This window comes from Panthera leo, chromosome D1 (genome assembly GCF_018350215.1).
Source record: "Panthera leo isolate Ple1 chromosome D1, P.leo_Ple1_pat1.1, whole genome shotgun sequence".
In the NCBI taxonomy this organism is placed as follows: Eukaryota; Metazoa; Chordata; class Mammalia; order Carnivora; family Felidae; genus Panthera; species Panthera leo.
The window spans coordinates 25,348,581-25,364,876 of NC_056688.1; the positions used below are offsets into that span (position 1 = coordinate 25,348,581).

Here is a 16,296-nt window from a genome sequence, read left to right on the forward strand (position 1 = left end):
GGGAGTCAGTGCGTGGGGCTGGGACCAGAGGACGCCCAGGCTGGAGGACCACAGGAAACACTCTGAGCACAGGCAACAGAACAGCTCTGGGGCATGAAGGCCCCACTAGAAGTGGGTTCTGGGCCATCCCCGCACACCTCCCCCCACCCCCCCCACCCCCGTCCGAGGAGGGCCCATAGGCTCCAACAGCCTGGTTTTCTAGATCTCACTTATCCTTTCTGAATCCAGGTCTTTCGCAGGCCTCCCTCCTAAATGCTTGAATACCAGAATAAATGGAAACACACGCACCAGCACAATGACCCCTTAAGGTTTGTTTTCCAAGATGGAAAATAAAGGCATTTCAGCCCTTCCATGGATAAAAATAACTTGCCGTTGATTTTGAAATCGGTTTCCTTTGTCTCCCACAGACCAGCCCCATACAATGGCACTTTGTGTGAGAACGTTCGGCAGGGGCCGGCCAGGCCCTGCTTCCTTCTGCCGGCCAACGGGAGGAGACGAGAGGTGGGCTCGGAGCCCAGCCCTGGGAGAGGACTCTGGGCAGGCCCAGCGTTGTTGTTGGACGTCATTCAGAAGTCCCCGCTCCATCGAGGGGGGAGTCCAAAGAGGAAAGCAAACAGAGCAAGGAGTAGTGGAAAATGCTGAGTCCTGGAGCTGGCCGGAACAGCATTTGCCTTTCCACGCTCAGAGCCAGTCTCTCTGCCCACCTGCTGCCGCAACAGCAAGCGTGACCCACAGCAAGCAGGGAGGCCTGGGCACCCAGCGTCCCGTCCAACGGCTGGGAGGGCAGGGAACAGACACTCCTGTCTCTTCAGACAGGACCCCCCAGAGCCCTTACACCGAATGCTGAAATCTTCTCATCCGGGAATCGGGGAGGAAAAAAAAAAAAAAAAAGGTTCTCAAGGGAGAAAAAGACTTTCTTGAACCGTAGTTGCAGATTTACTGATAACTCCCGCTTACCCAACACTGTTGTGTCGAACACCAACAGATATGAATTGGCAATCACCGTATCAATCCTTTAGGTTGGTATTATTATTCCTATTTTTCTGGATGAAGGAACTGAGGCACAGAGAGGTTAAATCACCTGCCCAAGCCGCACAGCTCGAAAGCAAACGGGGCTAGGACTGAGGACCGGGCCGTTTTGAGTCAGAACCTGTGTTCTTAAATGTGACTGCCTCTTGTCTTCAGCCAATCACATGCATTTTCTCTCCAGGAATAAGAGATAGGAGGGGCAGAGAAAGGAAACTCAGATGAAGAATGAAGGGAATGGGTGAGAAAGAGAGAGAAGGAATCACCGGGGACTAGAATATTAGAAAGACTTAAAAAAAAAAAAAAAAGGCAGGAAGCTGTCAGTCCAGGAGAAGGTGTGTGAGGCCAAGGTATGCACATGGCAGGAAAAGCCAGGTTGAAAATGGAAGCCATGATGGTCCTGGCCAGACACCTGCTCTTTCGTAAGCCCCAAATAGGACTCTGGAAATAATACTCAGAGATCACTCAGCAAATGGGGCTCAAACAGCTCTCAGGGAGGCTGGAGAGCATGCAGCTGGAGAAGAGAAATGAGCACCTTCTCTTTCTCTTCCAATTACAGCCTGGGGTGGAGGCAGGTGCCCAGGGCTCCAGGGAGAGATTAGCACCCTGATGAGAAGAGACAGCTTATGTCAGCCCAGCGGGGAGGCCTGTCACATCCATTTGTAAGCTAAATAGCTCTTGTCCTCCCAGCAAAGAAGGGTAGGAAGGAAAGAAGGAAGGGAGGGAAGGAAGAGATAGGTTATTGGTGGCCTGTGTTTGGAGGGAGGAGCCCTTGACCCTCATCAGATACATAAAATTGGGTTTAGAGTCAGAAGACCTAAGACCTAATTTGCCCCTGTCACGGGTTAGCAAGGTGATCTCAGATAAGTCACCTACACCCTCTTACCTTAAATCCTTTATGTATACAATGAGAGGATTGGACTTTATCTCCAAGGTTCTTTCCAGATCTAAAATCTGTATAACGGGGGCGCCTGGGTGGCTCAGTCAGTTGAGCGTCCGACTTTGGCTCAGGTCATGATCTCGCTGTCTGTGAGTTCGAGCCCCGCGTCAGACTCTGTGCTGAACAGCTCAGAGCCTGGAACCTGCTTCAGATTCTGTGTCTCCCTCTCTCTGTGCCCCTCCCCCACTCATGCTCTGTCTCTCTCTGTCTCAGAAATAAATAAACATTAAAAAAAATAAATCAAAAATAAAATCTGTATAATGGTGGCATTGTGACGAAGGACAAGGCGCCTTGGCATACAGCCCCCTCTATCCCTCCCCACCCCCCACCCCGCCCCCACCCCCGCCAAGTGTTGTTCCTACCAGTGGCTCACCACCCATCCACACCGACCAATCACCCGGTCCTAGCAATTCCATTTCGCAAGTACCTTTCTGATCTGCTCGCTGCTGATTCTCTCGGAGGGCTCTCTTCTGGAAAAATAAAGCCATTTTCCAACCGCTCCCCTTGCCTCCATCCTCGTGCCCTCTGATCCGTTCTCTGATGAACAGAACTATTTTTCTAAGCAGAGATCGGATCACGTGACTTGGCCTGCAGGAAGGTCCTCGGGCCTCCACCTTACCCATCGCAGGGGACACAAGGCTTTGTATCATCTATCCCTTCTCCCTCTCAGCACCACTCACCACTAGTCCATTTCACCGTGCGCACTGGTTCCACACTACGACTTCCAGTTTCTCAATCCGTCCATGAACTTTCTCACCTCTAGGCCTCAACCTGGACCTCTTTCCACTTTCCACTTGGCTGACTGCTACTTACCTTCAGGATATAAATTCTTCCTGGCTGAGTGCTCCTCCTAGATGTCAAATTACACTGTTACTGCACTGGATGCTCATTCTCCCTTTACTTGTCTACAGCCTCAATTTACGAAGAGCAGAGTAAGCTAAGAGTTGTGCCTAAATTTTCTTTACGGTTCCCTGATATTGAACCCAGTGCCAATGGCAGGGCGTCGATGAATGTTTGCTACCTGAATAAATTTGTTTGGTAGTATCGTCACATAGGGTACCTTCTGGCAGTCACATCCTGCTGGAAATCTTCCTTCACCCCAGGAATCTTCGGTTCCCAACCTGAACATGTGCATTTCGCAGATTTTTGGAATCCATCAGAACTAATACAAAGAACTGTCATTATCAATTCCGAATCAACTAAGGTCAACTTTAAACTAGGATGTGTCGTCTGGAAATTGGATGAGATCCAATCCAGTAGAGAAAGAAGGATAAGGGGACATGGGGAGAATCAGATCTACCTTCTAGTGCCATTTCTGTCATTAATGGGGTGACTTTGGGCAAGTCTTTGGGCCTCTCTGGACCTTGAGTTCATGCATGCCTTCCTAGTTGAAGAGGCTGGACTAGATCATCTTTAAGGCCCCTTTTAACTTGAAAATGTAGAATTTTGAATTATGGCGTTCACTCTTTCATTCATCAGCTTCTAGGCCATTAATGGTTTTTATAAGGAGACCATATAAAATATCATCAAAGTGGAAGGAACTGCTGTGAATTATCCCAGACAATGGGTAGACACTGGGACTGTCCCAGGTATACCAGGCTCTGTGGTCACCCTTGTCTTAATTCCGTCTTTGTTGGCAGGGTTTCAGGCCTTTGGCTGTTGTTAGTGGTGGCAGAGAAGACAATTTGGAATTTGTGCCAAAGCCTCTGATCTGGGATTTCAAGCAGGCTGCTCACATGGGTGCCCAGAACAGCTAACAGATTCCTCCCCTCCCCCCTCACCACCATCATGCAGTTGACCCACCTGGTTCCCCTACCTGCTCCTGAGCAAGAAGCCTGAGCCCAGAGGAGCCCATCCCCTACCCCAGTGGTCTAAAGTCAGTGAAGAAACTACTTTAAATCCCCATGGGCTCATGTACAGCTTTGCTCCATCACTCTGAAAACTTGACCACAGAGAAAACAGATCCCTGAATGAAATATCTATTTACCCTCCAAACACAGCTCGTTGTCTTTACCATCACCCTTACCTTTCCTCTGATACATGTAAACATCTCAAATAAAAGGTGCAGTGGCTGGACTGTAATTGTAAACTTTCTGATTCCCATGGAAACTAGAACACACGGGACAAAATCAGTCTACCCGAGAAGTAGATTAGTAGAGAAGATTCCCCAGTTCAATCACTTTTGAGGTTCTGAACTTGTATTCCCCTGACATCTGTAAGAGCAAGGACCAGTTCATATGAGCACTACCATTCCCAGAGCCTTTTTTTCCTTTAAGTTCGTTTGAGAGAGAGAGAAAGCAGGGAAGGGCAGAGAGAGAGAAGGAATCCCAAGCAGGCTCCACGCTATCAGCATGGAGCCTGACGCGGGACTCAGTCCCACGAACCGTGAGATCATGACCTGAGCCGAGAACAAGAGTCAGATGTGTGACCACCTGAGCCACCCGGGTGCCCCCCCGCCCAAAGCTTTTTTGAAGTTCCCAGTCCCATTTCTCATCTCTCCTTCTAATATTTGGAATATTCTTGCCTCCAAAAGGCAATCCCAGATCAAAGCCAATAGTCATCATCAATTTTCTAGCCTTGTGAAGATTCTTGCCACCTCTTCAGGCCACTTACTATATCCAGGCACATCTGGGGGACAGCCCTTCTAAGGGTAGAAGAAGAGTTACAGCTGAAAGTTCAGGATTTGCCTGTGGAAAGATTAAAACTGGCCTGCTCCTGCCCAGGGTCAGTGGCTCAGATTCACAGCATGGAAGGAGCAGAGAGAAGGTAGTGGTCAAGCTATCTCCTGACCCTCTGTAATTCCCACAAGTGGCTGCTGAAAACCTCCTTGGTCTTCCACGTGGCATCTCATGGAATGACCAGAGCTGACCTGACATCAAAGCTCTGTAAAAATGCCGTGGCTGAGAGAGCACTAGAGCCTGAGTGGCAGAAATGAGAGATTAGGGACAGACTGGGAACTCAAAAGGGCTTGGGGACTGCACAGCATGTCATGAGACCTGGGGGTCATTGTTGATTCTCTAGTGCTGCCATGGGCAGATGATCGTCACTATCGTTACTTTGGACGTCAGCACATGGAGAAAGACCAGACAATTGAACGAAACCGGCTTTTTCGGGATAGAAATATTTTCCAGGAAAAGGGAAAAGAGATCAGAACATTGAGTAAAAGAGGAAATGGCACTGGACAAGGGGCAGGGGCAGAGCCACTTTACTCCCAAATTTGCAGTTTTAAATTCTCAGTGAATGGTTTGTACCTAAATTTTGAGCCTTTTCAATTTTTCAACAATGGATTGGCACCTGCTTTCATCAGAATCCTTAAATCTCTGCCTCATTGTCAGAGGTGCTAGGAAAATGCTTTGCTCTGTTACTTGTTCTTAGGGGAGGGTTCTCATAGTACGGAGGGATTCCAAACAGCAGTGAACAACCAGCCGCATGCTGAGTCTATTTACCTATAAAATGGCAAGGGCCAGCTACCCAGGTCAAGTTTCCCTATAGCTGAGCCAGAGAAAGGCCTCTGTCCAACTGAAAATGCATTACAAACCGCCTTCCCAGAGCTACCACTGGGAAAAAGCAGAGGTTAGAAAGCTGGTTGTGGAAATGGAAAAGCTTCCTCATGGAAAGAAGACTGCCCTTGTCCCGTGTTTGATGTATGAGGTGTACCTCCTAGTAACTGGGGCTGTGGCTCCCATGGATGGAGGGCCATTAGCCAACATCATCAGAGGAGACCTTTTGGAGCTGCTGGGTGGCAACGGGACGTAACGGAAAGAACAAGGGCTCAGACGTCAGAGGGTGCTGATGAATGTGATGACCTCTTGTACTCCCTTCCACCATAGGTTCTAGAATAAAATGGGTCTCATGCCAAGTAAGCGTAGATCCTGAATAGATAGCTTCATAAGGGTCACCAAGTCAAATTCTACAGGGACCAGGCAGGAGTGCAAATGTGTGGGGCTGACCTAGAGACAGAATAGGAGATTCATGTTCACCTTGAGGGGCACCTACCCCTCGGTGTCCACGGGTGCCTGCTACAAAGGAATGCTGGGATTCGAAGACCACCCATGACTGTCCTGCAGCACACTGTTCCCTGGAGCTGCAGAGGTGAGTCCCAACACCATGAAGGCCAAACTGAACATCTTTATGGTGCACAATTAGCCCACGGTCGGCCCCCACGTAACTTCTCGTCTACGTTGCCTGCCTCATTTTACCCAAAGCACAAATCACAATCCTTTTCCTTTTTAGGTTAGAAAATTACACCTCATTATACAGGATTTTTATGTATTTGTATGTGTGGCCTGAATGTTACAATTTGCTCCAAAGCCATAGCAGTGGTGAGCCAGATTAGCCTTGGGCAATTACGTTATCCCGTAACCTCCTGAAAGCCTGTCAAATCTAGAGATTTTTGATGACCAGCTTCTCTGAACGACTCCCCTTTTCCCTGCGTCTCTATCCTCACCCTACCCTATTCCTCCAGGTCCTGTAGTTGTTTTAGAAGATACTGTCTCTCTGGCCCAGCTGCTCCCACCACTGCTCCAGTATGGTGGTCTTGGCAGTATCATTAAGAGAAATCACCCAAACCAAGTTGTCTGAGACTTGCCCTCTAAACTCTAGCTCCTAGTTTGAGAAACAGAGGTCTAGCTTATTTCATTCAAGCATATCTTGTATCTTTTAACCTGGTCGGCGTTAAATCAGATTCGTTGGGGGAGAGAAGCAACTTGGCACCAAAGGAAAGCTCTCTGACCTACTCCTTGACTGAGGCAGAAATCTATTCTCTGTGTAGTGTTTATTCAGGGGAGATAGCTCTGATGGGGCCTCAGATTGGCTCAGGAACTCTGGCTTTGCTTGGGATTGCAGCTGAAGACTAAACCATATAAGGACCTCAAGCCACCTTCCCAAAGTCTCCCAGGGGGTGGTGGTGGCTTGTCTGAGGTGTAGGACCCAGAGCCCCCCTCGTGGCCAGTCCAGCGCTCTAACCACTAGACCACACAGTCAGCTTTCAGCATGCACTCAGCAAACCTCAAGCTCCAGGCCTGAAGAAATAGATTTTCCAGAAACAGAGCTCTCTTTGTGAACAATTCAGCAAAAATTCTCTTTCCAGCTGTGACTTGGGATTCGTGTTGCAAATGCTGGTGTTAATTAAAAACATCCACCTTCTACAGTTTCAACAACAAGAGAGGAGTTCCACGCAGGATGTGTTCCCAAGCACTCATCCCCAAAGCACTTACAAATATGATTTTATTTATGGCATGGGCTGCTGGGGGTTCTGACAGATTATCATCATTCTCAGTTTTCAGTCCCAATGAAAGAGTTGGGGCCATGGAAGTGAATGTGATGGGTCCAAATTTGCACAGAGCAAAATTAGTTTCAGAAGAAGAAACCAGAACACTGTTCATGTCCAAAGCACCAACGAAGATGTTCAACTTTTTTTTTTTTTACTTATTGAAAAAGGGGAGGGGCAGAGAGAGGGAGAGAGGGAATCCCAAGCAGGCCTTGCACTGTTAGTGCAGAGCCCGATGTGTGGCTTGAACTCACGAACTGTGAGATCGTGACCTGAGTTGAAATCAAGAGTCGGATGCTTAACCGACTGAGCCACCTGGGTGCCCCATCTTTCTGTGTTAATATCAGGAACTTTATCCAGTTGAAATCAAATGTTTATCTGTTGGGTCATTTAAAACTTGTTTCACGTGGCTCTTAGTTCCTTCAGACATGAGCAAAATGCGTTGTGAAAGGCCACGGACATCCAGCTAGGATGACACCATATTATAGTCAATAATCAGGGCCTTACTTTATACTTCCCTGTATTCTCTCATTGTAAGTTTATTAGGAAATCTTTAGCTGAACTGGCCCTGAGATAGTGAGATCAGCGAGACTGAACTGCATTGATTTCTTCCTGTGCTTGTCTCTGGTTGGTGAGTCTGTCCCGCTTTCACACATGCACCAGACAGGAAAGAATCGAGCCAAACCCACATTGTTATGAATGAATTTCTTTGTTTTTAATCTCACACAGTTTAAAATACAATATGAAATCAGGCTACAGTATATAAAAAACTCTCCAGCAAAATGATGTGCCAGCATCAGCTACTAAAATAAACAAACAAAAAAACTCCCCTGTAAGAAATTTTTTTTGCATTTTAAAAAAAAAAAAAACACATAGACACTTACATCGCTACATCTCTAAGCTACCTCAGTTCTGATTTTTAAAAAGCACCTGCTTTTCCTTTTTTCATCTTGCTTTTAAATTTTCAGCTTTTAAAAAATATAAATTATATGAAAATACAAGTTGGAAAATAGTCAAACACAATATAACATCTTTTTCACCCCTATACTTCTCAGCTTAAAAAAAAAGTATTCTTAAAAAAAGTTCAATAACTGAGGCAGTATTCCTGATAGAGATAATTTCATTTTAATATATATACTTTATATATGTATATGTATACATATATTTATGGTTCCTTGAAATTTCTTTGGAATGTAGATATGAGTTCAACACATTTATATAGACCCCAACAGAAAGCAGCATGCACAGCATGACTAGAACAGAGAAGGTTTAATTTTCACCACGAAGATTAGGCAGGTTAATGCTTTAAAACCCAGAGTGTTCATCTCCAAAGTGAGGAAAAGCATATCTGATCTTTGAATGCTACCTCCGATCCCCAAAGCCACAAAACCAGGGCTCTGTGTAGGGAAGTCCCTCCCCTGCATGGAGAAGGAAAGAAAAGTGACCCTGAACCCTACAGCCAAAACCAACATGGGTTAAGGCATCTCCAGGAAAATAAGGGTTTCACCAGCTAAACCAGATTTGCCCATCCTTCCTCTGAAGTTAATGTGTTTTTAAAAAGCATAAATGCAACAATTCTGCTACATTTCCAGTGTATAAACCACCCACCACTCTTCCTGGGATGGTCTCTGGCCTCTGGACAGAAGGAGAAAAAGCATCTGGCCAGATCGACAAAGCTGTCTTAACTAGCACACTATCTACAAATACTGAAAACGGCCGACCTCGAGAGAAAGGCATCTTAGCAAACAAGCGGGCTGAGGAGCATTAAGGAGGCACTTTCTTATCTCTTATCTGCTATGGAATGATTGCAGGACTTAGACACACTCACACAAGGGGAGTTTTCAGCACAAATTTAACAGGAAAGGTTGATGCACGGAGAAAGTGATGTTATGCCTGGTTGCGAATAGCAAGCAATGACCGATGTCCCGCCTTGGTTCTACTCTTGCCTGTTCATTACTGAAATGTGGAAAGACTTAACTGAAAAACTCAGGTATTATATCAGCTGTAGTTTTGCATGTCTGCAAGCACACACACACACACACACATGCACACACACACACACACACCTTTGCCAGTGCCCAAGAAAGATCACATGATCTAAGAGAAAACAATGTAGTCCAACAGTTCCGCCTAATACTCCCTGAGCAGCTCCTAAAATATTTCGAGAGCTTCATTAAGGCACCTGCATCCGGAAGGAGATCAAAATACACAGCTGGGCCAATTCTGCTTTTGCTTTCCAAGTGGATGCTCTGATTTATCAGTATGAGGAAACTCATGAATCACAGAGCTAAGTTCCTGATCATTCAGGGTCTGTAAGAGGACCTGGGAGTAAACAATCCACGTTCTCGAAGATAAGCCAGCAGGTAGTTAGTACCTCCTGTTTCTCAGCCAGATCCCAAGAAGGGCTAGCCCCTGAGAAACCCACCTAAAATGTTTCTTCGCCTTGCCCACTGGTCCGCGAGAGCTAACTCTCTGTCATCATCCTTTTAAATCAGGTATCTATGGGACGCCTGGGTGGCTCAGTCGGCTAAGCATCCGACTCCGGCTCAGGTCATGATCTTGCAGTTGGGGAGTTCGAGCCTCACGTTGGGCTCTGTGCTGACAGCTCAGAGCCTGGAGCCTCTACAGATTCTGTGTGTGTGTGTGTGTGTGTGTGTGTGTGTGTGTGTCTCCCCCTCTCTCTGCCCCTCCCCCGCTTGCACTCTGTATCTCTCTCAAAAATAAATAAACACTTAAAAATATTTTTAAATCAGGCATCTATGGTGGGGGGCCGGGGTTCAACTGTATTAGGCACTTTTCCTCACTGGTTAGATGCTGGTTTCCCTCCCCCCTAAAAAATCCACACATTTTTCAGGCCACCCTTCACCACTGCCCCAGGTGATTAAGTTTCTTGTTAAACTTTGGAGGAACTAAAAACCATAGTTTTTAGTATAGCATATTCGAATCTCACAGACCACCTTGTTTTTCCAAGCTCCTTTTCTTATGTTTCCTTTGCCTTCATTTCTCTCTTCTGCAATTATTACCCTTCACTTAACCCTGATCCAAGCACAGGGCTCTCCTAGTGTCTGCACTGTTCACTCTGCATGCACAGCCTCACCTGACGTCTGACTCAACTAGCTCAAACTCTTCAAAGGAAAGCCTTGTACTTCTCTCAAAGACGGCCAAGCCACATTTTTACTCCTATGCAACCCTAGTCTCCACTGTTCCCCAAACTCAGTACGTCTAAATGGCTTTGTCCGACACTCTTCAACTCACGTCACGTCTGCCACTCCTCTTTCACTCACCAATTGGAAAGCTGTACATTTCTCTCTACTGAGTCATGGGGGGGGGGGGCGGCGAGGGGGTAAGCAGTAAGTATGGGATGCCGGGAAAATCAGACATAAAGGAGGAAGTGTAGGGTTTACAATGACATGCATTCAGGACTTACTTCTTAAGACCTGAGGGATAATGCCCGTGCACACAGCTTTTCTTCCAAGTTCTGTATGTTACAGGTATAGAACCCATTAAGAACCAAGTCAGTCCTCCTCCTTCGATACCCATTCTATGACTTCAACAGTGCTCCTACATTTACTGGGGTCCAAAACCAGGGCGGCAAAATACATTCAGTTCAAAGACTTAATGCTTCTTAACTCAACGTTAAGCCCAAACCCCGAGAATCCACTAATGACAAGTAAGTAGAGGGGTGTGATCAGTTTTTAAAATACAGATGAAATTCACATGCACAGGTCCCTTGTACCCAAATCAGCATTGTTTTTTTTTTCCTTCATATAGAAGTCACATGAATTTGGGATCCCCGATCTGAGTGACAGCACTTTGCGTTTCCAGTGGGGTCTATATAAACAGTTTCCTTTCACTGTGACAGAATCCTCAGTCGGCAAATAAAAACAAACTCGCATGAAACCGCAATACTGAGACCACCTTAGAGCTTAAGACGATTTTTTAAGAAAAAAAATACTGGCACAAAATTTAATAAAATAAAATTTTAACACAAAAACAGTTTTGGACCCTCCCCACTGAAGTCTATCTTTGTTTTCAAAGTAGAGTAAAAGGTAAATAGTCCTTGGTTTTTAGTGCATCCCCCAAACAAAATGTTTTATCCCACCTCCCTCTTTTTTGCCCTCCCAGACCTAAAAACAAAAGCAAATAAATTGTCTCTCATGGGTCTCATGACTCCTGACGTGTCAACTTCTTTTGCTAATAGGTCCACCACTCGAGACGCATTGTTTTCACGGATGAGTTTTAAAAATAATGGGACACATTAGTCTCCTCCCTTAAGCCAGATTCTTCAAGCTTCTTAAGGAGACCCTTCTCTCTGTCCTGAAAATTTGCTCAAGAATTTCTTGTCCCCCCCCCACCCCTCAAGTCCTGGCCGTCCTTTTCCAACTGTGCACAATTGATTATAGCTGCAGCCCACTTAGCGCCCACCCCTGAATGTAAAAAATGAGTTCTGGAAAATTAAAAATAGAATAACAATTAAAAATTAAGAGTCCGACCGACGTGGTTGTTCTTCGAAATGTCTCAGCAGAGGTGCCCCGACCCCTTTGGTGTCCATCACTCGTCGGCATCGGGCTTGACGTCCAGCATGGCGTGGAGTTCCTCGGGCGTGTACCCGAGGAGGCTCTGCAAATCACACACAAAGCGGTACACATAGCGTTTACCCGCTGTCTTGTGGATGATGTTTTTGTCATAATAGTAGCGGAGGCCGCGGCTCAGTTTCTCATAATTCATCTTAGGTTTGTTTTTCCTTTTTCCCCATCTCCTGGCCACCTGAAATTAAAGGACGAGAAAGGGGTGAACACCTACAGGATATTCCAAAGAGACGTGTTTATATGCCTCAATATGTACTCCTGGGGACCCATGACGTTCGAGTAGGACCGATGGGAGATTCCGTGCACCGAAGATCTTTTTTTCCGACCTGTCTCTTCTAAATTCCCACTTTCAAGAGCTGGGCAACAACGGTGATCAAGCTGATTCTTTAAATTAATGAAAATCAACGGACCCTGTATCTCTATGTGATAAGAGTTACCTGATACTGAAAGGAAGATAAGACAAACAACACTAGAGACTCTCCTTTCCTTATGTTACTGGCAGAGTATCCTTGCTTTGAAAGCGTGAAATTTAACGTGAGCGACTGGAGCAGAACTAAGCTGCCTTTCATCCAGAGGACACCTGCCTTTCATCCACAGGAAGCCTTTTTCCTGTACTGGGGCACCATTATCTACGGGGGCACCATGTCTCATGTCTGCCGGGACAGAGCTATCGTCTCTCTTCTTCAGCATCTTTGATTCTCTCTTGATGTGGGCCCAGAGCAAGCACTCAATATGCACTTGTCGAATAAAATAATAAGTGGAATGAATGAACTGTAGTAATCCTCTAACACCTCTTGAATTGTCCGACCTCTTCCAGATTCACAGAGCCACAGGGCCAGAACACATGCTAAGACATATTTATGAAGGGTCTGCTATGTGCCAGGCACCCCTTGCGCATCGTATCTGTGAGTCCTGGAAAGCAAGTGAGCATTGTGGGTATTTTCTCTATTTTCCAAATGATACCACTAAGGCTCAGGCAGGCTACGTAACTGGCTTGACCGAGGTCAGGCAAGTACCCAGGGGCAGAGGTGGGACTGGAATCCTAGGACAGGTCATGCAGGCCCACGTAACGACTTTCCAGAGTTCACCTTCCTCCCCCTCAAAAGGAGTCCTCACAAGTCGATTCCTTCATACCTCATCTGGATCAGAAAGCTTGAATTCCCAGCCATCTCCGGTCCAGCTGATAAAAGACTGACAGGATTTATCAGTGAGTAATTCCAGAAGAAACTGCCACAGCTGGATTGGTCCACTGCCTGGAAACACAAGGCATTGTGAATCATTACACCAGATGCTCAGCACTGCCAGCAATGAATCCCATTTTACGTGTCCCTCTTGCCTCCTCTCCAGTCCATCCAGCCTAGAGAGAATGGAGGCAACATGTAGCCCAAGTGTTGGAGGAGGTGCTAAGAGTTCAAATGGATTGAAAGGTGAAAAACTTTCTATCAAAAACAAACAAACAAACAAACAAACAAACAAAAAACCACACACAGTATACCATGGTCTTATCGATCTCATCTTGATTGGCTTAAAGGTCAGTCCATTTTTGTTGCTACACAAACTCTAGAAAGAAAATACTGGATCTATCCTCTGAGATATCCTCAGGCAGCATAATCTTTTCTGCCTTCAAGAACCAAGTCATTATTTTTGCCTTAATTCGTAATAAGGATATTAACTAAGGAATATCTTTGCCAGTTCTAATCTGAAGTCAGAGCTCATAAACACTTCTCTGTGTCTGAGAGCTCTTGGCCCCTGATTTGTAAGTGACAAGGATTGCTACCCTGGGGCCATCTAACAAGGACACAGAAGTTAGATATTCTTTAGTCATAAGGTCATAATATTCTCCACCACCATCCTGTTCCTCCAGGCCACTGGCAGGCACCCAAACTAAGAAAAGAGAACATCATTACTTTGTAAGTGATTAACCTGCCACCCACGAAATCCTCACAGGTGAGGTGAGGACTGTCTCAGAAATTCCTCATGGGTTCACTATATTCTAACTTAAATTTTTTTTAATGTTTATTTATTTTTGAAGGAGAGAGAGAGAGAGAGAGAGACAGCATGAGCGGAGGAGGGGCAGACAAGGAGGGAGACACAGAATCCGAAGGGGCTCCAGGCTCCGAGCTGTCAGCACAGAGCCTGACACAGGGCTCGAACTCATGAGCTGTGAGATCATGACCTGAGCTGAAGTCGGACGCTTAACCGACTGAGCTACCCAGGTGCCCCATAGTATATTCTAACTTAAACACACACACACACACACACACACACACACCCCTCTTATCTTAGCCATCAACACTGCCAAGATCTTAGTTCTATCAAAAGCCAGGCATACTCTGATACTCAATTTATCTTATGCTAAAGGACTTCTGCTAATAGATTTCCTTTTAAGATCACTTTCTATTCAGATATGACAATGCTGCCAGTGATTCCTATCTAATTTACGGGTGTAGCCAGAGAAACAGATATGGGTTCAATTGTCTCTGCTGCTTGTCACATGTCTACACTCACAACACCATCTTAGAAGCCGTCTGGCAGAGCAGGGCTGGGAAAGACCCAGTCTGTGCAGATGAAGGAAGCCAGGAACACTCTAACTCCTACAGAAAAACTTGACTTTCTAAGGCCCTCATCCTTAATCTGAGCTTCAGATTCATCTGATCCAAAGTAAAGTGAGATTCAATAGAAAACAAGCTTTAGGTTCTCTCTGTCAAAAAAGGCAACGCTCTTTATGATCTAGAAGGGTGATCTCTTGTTATGCCTTATACTTCTACAAGGTATGTTCACACGCATCATTTTGCTTAGTCTTAAACTCCGTCCCCCGGCTCTCTCTGTAGGTGAGGCACAACAGGTCTTACTATTTCCATCCTATTAAGGCAGAGAAAGAAAAATGCTCAAGAAAGCGATGTGACTTTGCTCCAGGGCACAGTGAGAAAATGGTGGTGTGGGGTCTAACGCCCTGGCCTGCAGACTCACTCCAAGTACCAGGGCGACAGCGACTGGCATGGACTGCTATTAAGCAACCAAAGAAAAGGCCACCCCCACCCCCTACCACCCCAGTAACGGCCTGCGGGGGGCGAGTCTCGGTGTCCTCGGCACAGCCCAGGCTAAATATGGAAGATGGAACAGCTCTGCCTTATCCTTCCAAGAATGCACCTGGAGCTCTTTAAAACCATCCTGCAAGTAACACCTTATGCAGGTTCTAGAATACAATGACTCAGTGGGCCCTGCAAAATAACCGGACGTTCAAAGAAACAGCCCAGAGTGTGACACTGGTAAAGCCTTAGCCTCTCCTGTTTCCCTGTGCTGTTAAAACACCATTTCGGATGCAACTCAGACACATTTGCAACTTTCTTGGGAGGGGAGTTCAAGTTACCGGCTACCACTGCCTGCCTGGGCTCACGGGCTGAGATGTGACATTATATGAGGAATCCGTTGAGAAGCCATCCTGGTGGACAGGCATTAAGTGAACAAACCTCTGTTAAGAAATGCTATGGAATTTCTGGCAGTGAAGAACTTCAGAATCCTTGCAAAAGAACAGATTTCTGGAAGAGGTACAGAATGGCTCCATACCCAACAGGACACCGCTGTCTTCCTCTTATTTTGAAGAGAGACAGAACAAAGGAAAAGTCAACTACTCCAAAGCTAGGCAAATGAGCCCTGGAGTCTGCAGCCCTCTCCTGGGCCAGGCCCACACACTGTGGACACAAGACAGAGACAGGAGTTGCTTTGAGACCCTGAACAGAAAAACTACAAGCGAGAGCCGTTAAGCTGTTGCACACCTACTATGCACGATACTACGTTTGCTGCTTTATGCTGATCTCATTTATTCCTTACAATCACTCCAGGGAGTAGATACTATTACCAAATTTGCTTTTACCATTTTTACGACAGGGAAAACTGCTACACTGTGCGGCTTGTGTCCACTGGCCTTGTCCAAGGCCATTCAGAAGTAAAATGGCCGTGAGTGGAACCCAGGCAGTCTGGCACTCCAAACCCCTTTGCCTCGGCGCTGCTTTGTCATTAGACAAAAACAACCCAGAGGATGGCATCTAATCAGCCCGGCTGGCTGAGGTGACCACATGATAAAAGGACATAGCTTTTAAAAATATATATACGTGTCTTCCTCACCTCTCACGGCAGACACAAGACACTGGACGGCCAGTGGTTCTCCAGACGATCTGACCATTGGTGACCTTGGTGTTCACCTCCACAGGTGGTATTTCCAGCCCAGTGAGTCAGTCCCCCTCCCGGTAACTATTAGGCTAATGTTACTTCGCTACCCTTCCCTCCCTCAGTTGCCTCCAAACCTCTTTCACACTGCTCATCTTAACATCCCTTTGGGGAGTGAAGGGCCAGTCACACCAAGCTGAGGAAGGGAAAGGAAGGACATACCAGGTTACTTCTACCCAGGCAAGTCCTAGTCATTGGCAGGGAGCCGCTAGCTTGTTCCAGGTCCCAGAGAACATACCACAGTC

The 16,296-nt window shown here is 46.3% G+C and overlaps 1 protein-coding gene across 2 annotated transcripts in view; it reads right to left on the reverse strand.

Moving 5' to 3' along the window:
• Positions 1 to 9,913: 9,913 nt before the first annotated feature.
• Positions 9,914 to 16,296, reverse strand: part of ETS1 (ETS proto-oncogene 1, transcription factor) — a 66,193-nt gene continuing 59,810 nt past the window's right edge. For both annotated transcript variants that reach the window (XM_042906811.1, XM_042906812.1), the window contains exons 7-8: positions 12,959 to 13,077; positions 9,914 to 12,002 (exon numbers count right to left, since the gene is read on the reverse strand). In XM_042906811.1, coding sequence (XP_042762745.1) covers positions 11,787 to 12,002; positions 12,959 to 13,077 — 335 coding nt within the window. In that variant the 3' untranslated portion in view covers positions 9,914 to 11,786. The remainder of the gene's footprint in view (positions 12,003 to 12,958; positions 13,078 to 16,296) is intronic.